We start from the raw sequence: 12,396 nt of genomic DNA on the forward strand, positions 1-12,396 counted from the left end.
TGATGATTTCTTTAAGGTACTTCTTTGTACAGCTGATCCATTATTTTCAGAGTTTTATGTATTCACTCCCTGCATCGGCGTTAAGTTATAATTGTTGTGCTTTGGTTTGGTTTGGTCTTTTTTTAGCCAGAAGTAAAGGGTAAACATCAGAAATCAGTTTAATTATATGATTAAGGTTTTACAGTGGTTATTTTTTTATTAAATAAAAATTTGGATGCCATATGCATTTTATACATGTTATAAAAAGCTTTGTTTTGTGTAACTTGACACATTCATGTATAATTATTTTTGTATTTTATTTTTGTTTCACACTGGACAAAACAAAATTAACCTTTAATTAGTTTGCTAAAGATCATGGAAAATTGTATTTTCTGTATTAATTTGTCTTGTATAATTTTTTAATTTATTATTTATAATGTTCAAAAATTAGACATGGGCAGATAATATACATGAAAGTTAGAAACATCAATTTTTGTTTCAATTTCCCCAGAATTAGTTTATTAAGAACAATAAGAGATTTATTTTTACCTTGTTTGCAATTTGCTATATTGTTGGGATAAAAAGCCACTCCCCAGCCACCTTAGGAATTAGCATAACCTCGCCGCTCCCTCCTCTCTCCCCAGGCGAGGCACGATATTGGTGACGTGTGGCGGACAGTGCAGGTGTGTGGATTGGGTCCTGCAGGCTTGTGGCTGACCATTTCTATTTTCTCTAAAGTTGTTTCCTTTCCAAATATCCAGATTTATTTGCTTTACTTTAACCGTATTAGTTTTTTAATGGCGTTACCGTGATAGCAGAAACAGTACTGGTGTTTTCACTTCGTCAGTTTATGAATCAAACCTTTACTGGCATTCAGTATTTGGCAGAGAACCTGGGGATCATCATGTAACTATTGCTCATTAAAATGTGCATTATTTGCAATTTTTTTCCCAGTCTGCAACCAGTTCTGTTTAGTCTTATTTCAGTACAGCATTTGTTTAAATTTGCATAGTGCAGTTAGACTCCTTGCTTTATCTTGATATGATGATAATTCCCCAAATTGTGATAATTTTCTCTCCCATGTATTGACATGTCTCAAGTTTATTTTTATTAGTTTGATAGTGTAACCTTATTAGTTATTTGGAACTGTGAAGACTAACTATACTTACATAATTAAGTCAAAGTACTGGAACATTTTGTCTATAAAGGACCACCAGTGCACGATTGCATTGTCAAAGCTGATGCATAGTAGAACATGGCAAGACTTGACAGGAATTTTCAGTGGGACAGTTGTTGAATGTACGTACTGTAATATTACCATCAGTAGGCTGCAAAATATTGGTGAAAACAGCAGAGTAGGTCTTTAATTTGATTAGCTCGCAATGCCAAGGGAATTCCTGTTCATTGTTCTGAAATATACTGCAGTAGTTGGTTTTTATTTGCCTTTTTTTGCTTTTTGAAACACGTTCAGTATCAGTTTTGTATCCCATTCCAAGTAATTTCTCATCACGGTTTGACAATGCATATCTGATAGAAAATATTGTTTAGTTGTTGGCATGGCAGTTCTCTAGCCTTTTTAAAGTCTGCATGGCAGCTTTATTTAATAGTTTTTTCTTTTCAGTTTCGTCTTATATTTGTCTGGCTTAATTTAGAAATATAATATATGTAGTTTAATTTATAAAATATTTAATTATAATGGACTGTTACTTTTAAGTAAAGATACATACATGAATATGAAAAACCTATGAAAAATTATATATATGTACAGCATTGCTCGTGTGTGATTACTTACAGAATTTGCAGTTGGGGGAACTACATCTGATTGTACCTAACTTTTGCCTGGCTAATGTGAAACATCATTACCAACAAATTTTTTGAACCCTTTCATGCAGTCTACTTCCAGTTCATTCTAGTTATTTAGCACTTTTATGTTAAAGACATCTTTTCTGATTCATTTTAGTGTGACTAATTTGGGTGGGTGATTTATAAATGTGTGTAGCCTCTCCTCACTTAGTGATGTACTCATTTACTGATGACTCGGCCTTACGGCGGGCTCTCTGACCATTATGCATACCTAAATCATGTATATTAGAGCTGATTTCCTCTATTCTGTTTTTTTTTTTTTTTTTTTCTCAACAAGTCGGCCGTCTCCCACCGAGGCAGGGTGACCCAAAAAAAAGAAAGAAAATCCCCAAAAAGAAAATACTTTCATCATCATTCAACACTTTCACCACACTCACACATTATCACTGTTTTTGCAGAGGTGCTCAGAATACAACAGTCTAGAAGCATACACACATAAAGATACACAACATATCCCTCCAAACTGCCAATATCCCAAACCCCTCCTTTAAAGTGCAGGCATTGTACTTCCCATTTCCAGGACTCAAGTCCGACTATGTGAAAATAACCGGTTTCCCTGAATCCCTTCACTAAATATTACCCTGCTCACACTCCAACAGATCGTCAGGTCCCAAGTACCATTCGTCTCCATTCACTCCTATCTAACACGCTCACGCACGCTTGCTGGAAGTCCAAGCCCCTTACCCACAAAACCTCCTTTACCCCCTCTCTCCAACCCTTTCGAGGACGACCCCTACCCCGCCTTCCTTCCCCTATAGATTTATATGCTTTCCATGTCATTCTACTTTGATCCATTCTCTCTAAATGACCAAACCACCTCAACAACCCCTCTTCTGCCCTCTGACTAATACTTTTATTAACTCCACACCTTCTCCTAATTTCCACACTCCGAATTTTCTGCATAATATTTACACCACACATTGCCCTTAAACAGGACATCTCCACTGCCTCCAACCGTCTCCTCGCTGCTGCATTTACCACCCAAGCTTCACACCCATATAAGAGTGTTGGTACTACTATACTTTCATACATTCCCTTCTTTGCCTCCATAGATAACGTTTTTTGACTCCACATATACCTCAACGCACCACTCACCTTTTTTCCCTCATCAATTCTATGATTAACCTCATCCTTCATAAATCCATCCGCCGACACATCAACTCCCAAGTATCTGAAAACATTCACTTCTTCCATACTCCTCCTCCCCAATTTGATATCCAATTTTTCTTTATCTAAATCATTTGACACCCTCATCACCTTACTCTTTTCTATGTTCACTTTCAACTTTCTACCTTTACACACATTCCCAAACTCATCCACTAACCTTTGCAATTTTTCTTTAGAGTCTCCCATAAGCACAGTATCATCAGCAAAAAGTAACTGTGTCAATTCCCATTTTGAATTTGATTCCCCATAATTTAATCCCACCCCTCTCCCAAACACCCTAGCATTTACTTCCTTTACAACCCCATCTATAAATATATTAAACAACCATGGTGACATTACACATCCCTGTCTAAGACCTACTTTTACCGGGAAGTAGTCTCCCTCTCTTCTACACACCCTAACCTGAGCCTCACTATCCTCATAAAAACTCTTTACAGCATTTAATAACTTACCACCTATTCCATATACTTGCAACATCTGCCACATTGCTCCTCTATCCACTCTATCATATGCCTTTTCTAAATCCATAAATGCAATAAAAACTTCCCTATCTTTATCTAAATACTGTTCACATATATGCTTCAATGTAAACACCTGATCTACACATCCCCTACCCACTCTAAAACCTCCTTGCTCATCCGCAATCCTACATTCTGTCTTACCTCTAATTCTTTCAATTATAACCCTACCGTACACTTTTCCTGGTATACTCAATAAGCTTATTCCTCTATAATTTTTACAGTCTCTTTTGTCCCCTTTCCCTTTATATAAAGGGACTATACATGCTCTCTGCCAATCCCTAGGTACCTTCCCCTCTTTCATACATTTATTAAACAAAAGTACCAACCACTCCAACACTATATCCCATCAGTTCCAGCTGCTTTACCCCCTTTCATTCTACGTAATGCCTCACGTACCTCCACCACACTTACATTCTGCTCTTCTTAACTCCTAAATGATGGTATACCTCCCTGGCCAGTGCATGAAATTACCACCTCCCTTTCTTCCTTAACATTTAAAAGTTCCTCAAAATATTCTCGCCATCTACCTAATACCTCCCTCTCCCCATCTACTAACTCCCCTACTCTGTTTTTAACTGACAAATCCATACTTTCCCTATGCTTTCTTAACTTGTTTAACTCCCTCCAAAATTTTTTCTTATTTTCTTATTTCATTCTGTTTATTACAATATATAGTACACTACTGTATAAGCATTTGAAAATACAGTATACTAAAAACATAAATAGTGCAATGGTGGCATTAAAACAATATCAAAGATGCTTGACACAAACCCACTACCATTATAGTATGCTCCATGCTTAGCGATGAATTCATTACTGACATGGTCGTAGGAATGGAACTCCGTTGTTAAGTGAGGAGAGGCTGTAATCTTGTGTCATCCGAGAGCAGCAGTGCCTTGTGTCATTATCCAAGAGCAACAATGCCTTGTCATTATCCAAGAGCAACAATGCCTTGTCATTATCCTAGAGCAGCAAAGACTTTTGAGGAATATCATCATCAGTGGTATTTTTTCAAGAGCTGGGATATAAAAGAAAAACCACATATAAACATATGCACAGTTGGATTTGAATGCCTTCATAACAGTTGGCATTTCAGAGTGTTACACTAACATGGGCTTCAATATCAAATCTCACATTGTACTACCACCCAGGTTGTGTGTATGTTAGGTCTTAGCTTCCTTTGTCCCTGGAGTATTTATCTCGTAAGAAATGTTTGTAAGTTCTTGATAGCACCTGCATCCAATATAACAATAATATCTTTATTTCTACAAGTACCTATACAAGGTATACAGACCATACCTGGAGTTTACCTGGAGAGAGTTCCAGGGGTCAACGCCCCCGCGGCTCGATCTGTGACCAGGCCTCCTGGTGGATCAGAGCCTGATCAACCAGGCTAATATCAGTAACATACTGCTATTACTTGGAGTACACCTGGAGAGGGTTTTGGGGGTCAGCGCCCCTGGAGCCCATTCTGAGACCGCTTGTTATGCAGAAAATTTCAGGCAGATTAGGTCAGTGTTGTCCCAGGATGTGACCCACACCAGTCGACTAACGCCCAGGTACCCATTTTACTGATGGGGAACATAGACAACCAGTGTAAGGAAACGTGCCCAGTGTTTCTACCCTCGCCGGGAATCAAACCTGGACCACACCACATGAAGCGAGAACTTTAGCCACCAGGCCACAGGGCCTAGTGGCCTGGTTCATTCTCGTCTCTATAGATACGTCTTGCATTGTGTAGCCTTTTTCTTAAGATTTTCCTCAGAGCATTCAGGTGGGCCTGACTTACCAGGTGCATATATTACATTTCCAAAGATGCGATTCTTTTGGGGGATTCTGAAGAGAAGTTGCAGAGGTTGGTAAATGAATTTGGGATGGCATGTAAGAGAAGGAAATTAATAGTGAACATAGGAAAGCACAAGATGATGAGAGCAATTAAAGTTTAGGTAATGAAAGATTGAATATTAGATTGGAAGGAGGGGCTATGGAGTAAATTAATTATCTTTTTTAACAACGCATTGGCCATTTCCTGCCAGGGCAGGGTGAATTGAAAAAGAAGAAACACTTTCATCATCATTCACTCCATCACTGTCTCGCCAGAAGCTTGAAGACACTGTAGTTCAAAAACTGCAACGTATCTCCACTCATCCTTTAGACCACAGGCACTGTACTTCCCACTTCCAGGACTCAAGGAAGAAGTGATTGTGTTCAGGTATTTGGGAGTGGACTTGTCGGCAGATGGTAATATGAAAGACGAGGTGAACCATAGAATTGATGAAGGGAAAAAGGTGGGTGGAGCATTGAGGCATTTGTGGAGAGAAAGAACATTACCCATGGAGGCAGAAAGGTAGGAGAACATAATAGTACCAACACTTATATGGGTGTGACGCTTGGGTTGTGAATGTTGCAGCAAGGAGGAGGCTGGAGGCATTGGAGATGTTTTGTCTGAGGTCAATGTGTGGTGTAAATATTATGTAGAGAATTTGTAGCCTGAAGATTAAGAGGTGTAGAATTTCTCTAAGTATTATCCAGAGGGATGAGGAGAGTTATTGAAGTGGTTTGGACATTTAGAGAGGATGGAGCACAATAGGATGACTTGGAGGGTATGTAAATCTATAGTGGAAGGAAGGCAAGGTAGGGATCACCCTAGGAAAGGATGGATGTGGGGGGTAAAGGAGGTTTTGTGAGAGAGAGGCTTGGACATCTAGCAGGCGTGTGTGAATGTGTTAGGTAGGAGTGGAGGCAAATGGTTCTGGGGACCTGATGAGTTGTTCGGGTGTGAGCAAGGTAACATTTTGTGAAGGGATTCATGGAAACTGGTTAACTTGACTTGAGTTCTGGAGGTGGGAAGTACAGTGCCTTCACTCTGAAGAAGGGGTTGGGATATTTGCAGTTTGGAGGTGCATTTGAACTGTGGTATCTATGCACCTCTGGAAAGACAGTGATTGAGCGAATAATGTTGAAAATGTTTCTCTTTTGGGTCACCCTGCCTCAGTGAGAAATGGCCTGTGTGTTAAAAACATGCGTGCGCATGTATGTATTCATTCATTTTGATGAAAATAGACTTTTTGATGAAAATAGACTTTGCTGCCTCCTGTGAAGTATGCTTCAGTATACCTCATATTCTACTTTATATGCACAGAATGTACCTAACTTGTATGACAAATAAAGATGTAATCAGTTGGTTAATGCAGTATTGTGTATTTTGTAAACTCTCTTTTTGTAGAGATAAAGCTTTGGAATATTTAAAGATTAAAATTAAATTTCATTAATACTGTACATCTATCATATGGTGTTATTGTACATCTCACATATGATGATGATGTACATCTACCATATGGTGTTGTACATCTACCATATGGTGTTGTTGTACATCTGCCATACGGTGTTGTTGTACATCTACCATATGGTGTTGTTGTATATCTACCATATGGTGTTGTATATCTACCATATGGTGTTGTTGTATATCTACCATATGGTGTTGTTGTATATCTACCATATGGTGTTGTTGTATATCTACCATATGGTGGTGGTGTACATCTGTCATATTGTTATAGTATATCTATCATATGATGATATTGTTTCATAAATGTCACTTCATTACTCATTTGGACTCTCCACTACACACTTAGGTGTTATAATATTTTCTTGCAAATTCTCAAGTAACCCGGTTCTTGACTTGCCCACAGCATCGGGGCTGGGGTGTGGAGACTGCATCTGAGCGCTTGGCAGAAATTTACAGCAAGCAAGCAGAGCTGTGGGAGCAGGTATCTCGTCGATCATCCCTCCAGGCGCTCTCTTTGGCGTCGGCTTCCCCAAGGTTAGTCATTCTCTGTTGCTCACTAACGTGAGCCTTCCTACAAATGAGCAAGAATATTTTTTTTTATTTCTTAACCCATTGAGGGTCCGATCCATAGTTCTATGGCTATGAAGCCAGGGTCCAAGCTGTAGTTCCATGCCATGAGCTCAGCTCACTCACATAAGGTGTGAGCAGTAAATTTGGGCTTAGATATGAGAGAATGCATCTGTGTGGTAAGTGTGCACTATATAAAACAAATCCTGCAGCATGCAGTGCATAATGAGAAAAAAGAGACTTTTTTAATTCCAACAGTGACTCTGCGCTGTATTTTCGTATGTGTTTTTACAATTGTATTTGCAGTTTCTTGGTCTCGTTTGATGGAATGGAAGATATATACGTATACAGTGGACCCTCGGCTAACGCCTTTAACTGATTTAGCCTTTAACCAAATTAATTTTCCCCATAAGAAATAATGGAAATCCAATTAATCCGTTCCTGACACCCAAAAGTATTAAACAAAATAACTTTTTTACATGAAATATACATTTCCCTACACAGAGAACAATGATACATGAAGAATAAAACAACAACATCACACTTACCTTTATTGTGGACTTGTTGATGAGTGATGAGACGGGAGGAGGGCAGAGAAAGGAGATGTTCTATTGTTTGGAAGGGGAATCCCCTTCCATAAAGACTTCAGGTAACAAGTCCTTTTCTGGCTTGTGTCCTGGGAATGCCTTTTCCTCCTGAGTAATGTAGGTCCTGTTTGGCATTTTCTTCCTAAACAGGCCTGTTTCATCACAATTGAACACTTGTTGGGGTTTTAATTTTTCAGCCTCTTTGTACCCCTTAAAGTCCTGCACATATTTTTCGGCCGCTTTTTTGTTAGAACTGGCAGCCTCACCGTGCTTTATCATACCATACCACCATCACAACCACTACCACCCTCTACCACCACCACTACAACTCTCTACCACCATCACTACCACCATCACAAACACTACCACCCTCTATCACCACTACTTTCGTATTTTTCTGCAAACTTTTTCTTAAATTATTTTTTTTATTTATTTTTTTATTTATTTATTTTTTATTTGGACATGATACATAGTTGTACAAAGAAATATAGTGACTGGGTGCACATGCCAAAAGCCCCTTGTATGCAGAGCATTATGGGCAAGCTTAAAATTAACTTAAGATTAACTAAGCAATGGTATATACAGTTCAATTAAGTTTATTAAGTCACAGGTACACACAAGTGTGTCTCGCATTCTTTACCATAGGGCTGGCACTAGAAGCTTTCTTGGGGCTCATGGTAGCTTATTTAGCAGTTACAAGCATTAAAAACAATGGAATAATACAAAATATATCGCATGTACGCTCGGAATCGTCCTCACTGGCTTTGTAAACAATGGCACACTGGCTGGTACACGGAGTGAGTGGCCGAGCCTGCTCAGGGTGCTGTGCCGACACGTTTGGGACGAAAGCTCTTAACCGAGGTTTTTGGTATTAGCTGAGCCAATTTTTTTTATGCCAAAGCAAGGTGTTAGCAAATTTGACATTAGGCGATGCAGGCGTTAGCTGAGGGTCCACTGTATTACAGAAATAGATATGATTTTGATTGGTTTTAGTACTGAAAATGGCTTGAAACTTGAGCTCAAAGTAGCAGAAATGTTCGATTTTTGCCGATGTTGAAGAGTAAACAAGTGACATCATGCGTCAAATACACGTCAGCTGGCGGATGTAATGCACTGATATTATTTATATAATTATTACATTATTGCATAACAGTAAATCTTCTACTTTTTGGTGTGAATTAAAATTCATTATGTGAATAAAAAATCAAAGTGGAATTCATTTGTAAAGCCTGGAAATGTAACTGATAAACAGAGGAAATGTTATTTTAGTGCCAGGAATATCTGCATTGTTTATTCTGGATCCTATTTTGAAACTGGAATATTTTGAACTTTGTGTGAAGTTGGCCAAATTGCCTATTTCTGATCCCTTTATTGGGTAGTTGAAATAGTTGATTGGGCGATTTCTTGTGCTCAGTCGATAAAATAGAATACTAGAGAAATAGTTAAGAATTTGGTCGAATGGAATAATGTAATTGGCCTAAAATGAGAGTCAAAGTGGGCAAAATCGCCGATGCCTAAATATCTCTGATGCAGCAAAATTCATAAGAGTGTAATTTCGTCAGTTTTCCATCAAATTTTGTACTTTTTGTTTTATTACCTTCAGAAAAAGATTCTCTACCATTTCATAAGAAAAAATAAAAGTTTTTTTTTTTTTTTTTTGAAAATTCTTGGACCCTGTGGACAAGTTTCAGATCACGGATCTGGACCCTGAAAGGGTTAATATGTTGTATGTTACTGAAGGAGGTGAATAGATAAAAGCTATTAATTAAAGATAAAGTATATTTTCACAGTTAGAAAAATAGTAATTATTGAAAGATATTTGTACATACAGTAAACCCTTGATGTGATGGACTAATAGGAGGTGTCTGTTTTGTCAAAATAATGTTAAAAATAATAGTTTACTAAAGTACTCTGCATACCTATTATAGTACTGTATGCACAGTTTACCTATATACTGTAATAAACATTGAGAATAAAGGAGTTAAAAGTATAATTTAACCAATGGATTTTCCCTGTACAGTGGACCCTCGCATAACGCTATTAATCCATTCCTGAGAGCTCAATGTTATGTGAAATTATCGTTATGTGAATTAATTTTCCCCATAAGAAATAATGGAAATCAAATTAATCCATTCCTGACACCCAAAAGTATGAACAAAAATTTTTTTTACCACATGAAATATTCATTTTAATACACAAACTGAAGAAGACATGCAGAGTTATATGACACTTACCTTTATTGAAGATCTGGTGATCATTGATGGGATAGGAGGGAAGAGTGTTGATGGTCTTAGTGTTTAGAAGGGGAATCCCCTTCCATTACGACTTGGTGTCAAGTAATTTTCCACGGTTACTTCCCTTCTTCTTTTAATGCCACTAGGACCAGCTTCAGAGTCACTGGACTTCTGTCGCACAACATATCTGTCCATAGAGGTCTGTACTTCTCGTTCCTTTATGACTTTCCTAAAGTGGTTCACAACACTGTCCGTGTACAGGTTGCCAACATGGCTTGCAACATCCGTCTGAGGGTGATTTTCATCCATAAAGGTTTGCACTTTAAGCCACATTGCACAGATTTCCTTAATCTTTGAAGTAGGCAACTTCTTCAATTTCTCTCTCCCCTCCTCCGAAGCAGTTTCCTCAGGTGTGGCCTCTTGCTGTTGAAGATGATCTAGCAGCTCATCAGTGGTTAGTTCTTCATTGTCCTCCTCCACCAACTCTTCCACATCCTCCCCACTAACCTCCAACCCCAAGGACTACCCCAATGCCACAATGGATTCCTCAACTGGCATAGGATTCCCAGGGTTAGCCTCAAATCCTTCAAAATCCCCTTGGTCTACACATTCTGGCCACAGTTTCTTCCAAGCAGAGTTCAAGGTTCTCTTAGTCACTCCTTCCCAAGCCTTACCTATAAGGTTTACACAATTGAGGATATTAAAGTGATCTCTCCAAAACTCTCTTAGTCAGTTGAATTTCTGAGGTCGCTACAAAGCACCTTTCAAACAGAGCTTTTGTGTACAGTTTTTTGAAGTTTGCAATAACCTGCTGGTCCATGGGCTGCAGGAGAGGAGTGGTATTAGGAGGCAAAAACTTGACTTTAATGGAGCTCATGTCCCCACAAAGTCGCTCTGCCAAGTCTGTAGGATGACCAGGGGCATTGTCTAACACCAGGAGGCACTTAAGGTCTAATTTCTTTTCAGTTAGGTAATTTTTCACATTGGGGGCAAATGCTTGGTGTAACCAGTCATAGAAAAAGTCCCTAGTGACCCATGCCTTACTGTTTGCCCTCCACAGCACACACAAATTAGCCTTGAGGATATTCTTTTGCCTGAACACACTGGGAGTTTCAGAGTGATACACTAATAAAGGCTTCACTTTGCAATCACCACTAGCATTGGCACACATTAACAGAGTAAGCCTGTCTTTCATAGGCTTATGTCCTGGGAGTGCCTTTTCCTCCTCAGTAATGTAGGTCCTGCTTGGCATTTTCTTCCAAAACAGGCCTGTTTCGTCACAATTAAACACTTGTTCAGGTTTCAGTCCTTCACTGTCTATGTACTCCTTGAATTCCTGCTCATATTTTTCAGCTGCTTTGTGGTCCGAACTGGCAGCCTCACCATGCCTTATCACACTATGTATGCCACTATGCTTCGTAAATCTCTCAAACCAACCTTTGCTGGCCTTAAATTCTCTCACATCTTCACTAGTTGCAGGCATTTTTCTAATTAAATCCTGATGCAACTTCCTAGCCTTTTCACTTATGATCGCTTGAGAGATGCTGTCTCCTGCTATCTGTTTTTCGTTTATCCACACCAATAAGAGTCTCTCAACATCTTCTATCACTTGCGATCTCTGTTTCGAAAACACAGTTGCACCTTTGGCAAGAACAACTTCCTTGATTGCCGTTTTCTTGGACACAATAGCAGCGATGGTTGATTGGGGTTTACTATACAACCTGGCCAGCTCGGAGACACGTACTCCACTTTCATACTTAGCAATGATCTCTTTCTTCATCTCTATAGTAATTCTCACCCTTATTCCTGTAGGGTTGGCACTAGAAGCTTTCTTGGGGCCCATGGTCACTTATTTTGCAGATGAAATCACCAAAAACGCTGTAATAATACGAAATGTTCCGATTGTAGGCTTAGATGTTACTGCGGAGGCTGGCTTGTAAACAATGCCACTGGCGGAACATGTGAGGGTGGCTCAGGCCGCACATAGACGCGTCTCGAACGAATAGCGTTGAGCGAGTTTTTTAGCGCTATGCGAGGCAAAATTTTAGAGATAAAATGTATCGCTATGCGGATTTAACGTTATGTGATGCCAATGGTATGTGAGGGTCCACTGTACAGTGGACCCTAGTTTTTCGTGATTAATCTGTTCCAGAGAGTCTGCTGAAAGTCGAAATTCATGGATGGTGAAACCA

The 12,396-nt window shown here is 39.1% G+C and overlaps 1 protein-coding gene across 30 annotated transcripts in view; it reads left to right on the top strand.

The window, feature by feature from the left end:
- Positions 1-12,396, top strand: part of LOC128686186 (nucleolar protein dao-5) — a 1,503,768-nt gene that overhangs the window by 1,334,771 nt on the left and 156,601 nt on the right. For 28 of the 30 annotated variants that reach the window (XM_053772972.2, XM_053772989.2, XM_053772979.2 and 25 more), the window contains 2 exons: positions 624-662; positions 7,220-7,350. In XM_053772972.2, coding sequence (XP_053628947.1) covers positions 624-662; positions 7,220-7,350 — 170 coding nt within the window. The remainder of the gene's footprint in view (positions 1-623; positions 663-7,219; positions 7,351-12,396) is intronic. The other 2 variants (XM_053772978.2, XM_053772992.2) reach the window with 1 other exon arrangement.

Source organism: Cherax quadricarinatus, chromosome 9 (genome assembly GCF_038502225.1).
Source record: "Cherax quadricarinatus isolate ZL_2023a chromosome 9, ASM3850222v1, whole genome shotgun sequence".
Lineage (NCBI taxonomy): Eukaryota > Metazoa > Arthropoda > Malacostraca > Decapoda > Parastacidae > Cherax > Cherax quadricarinatus.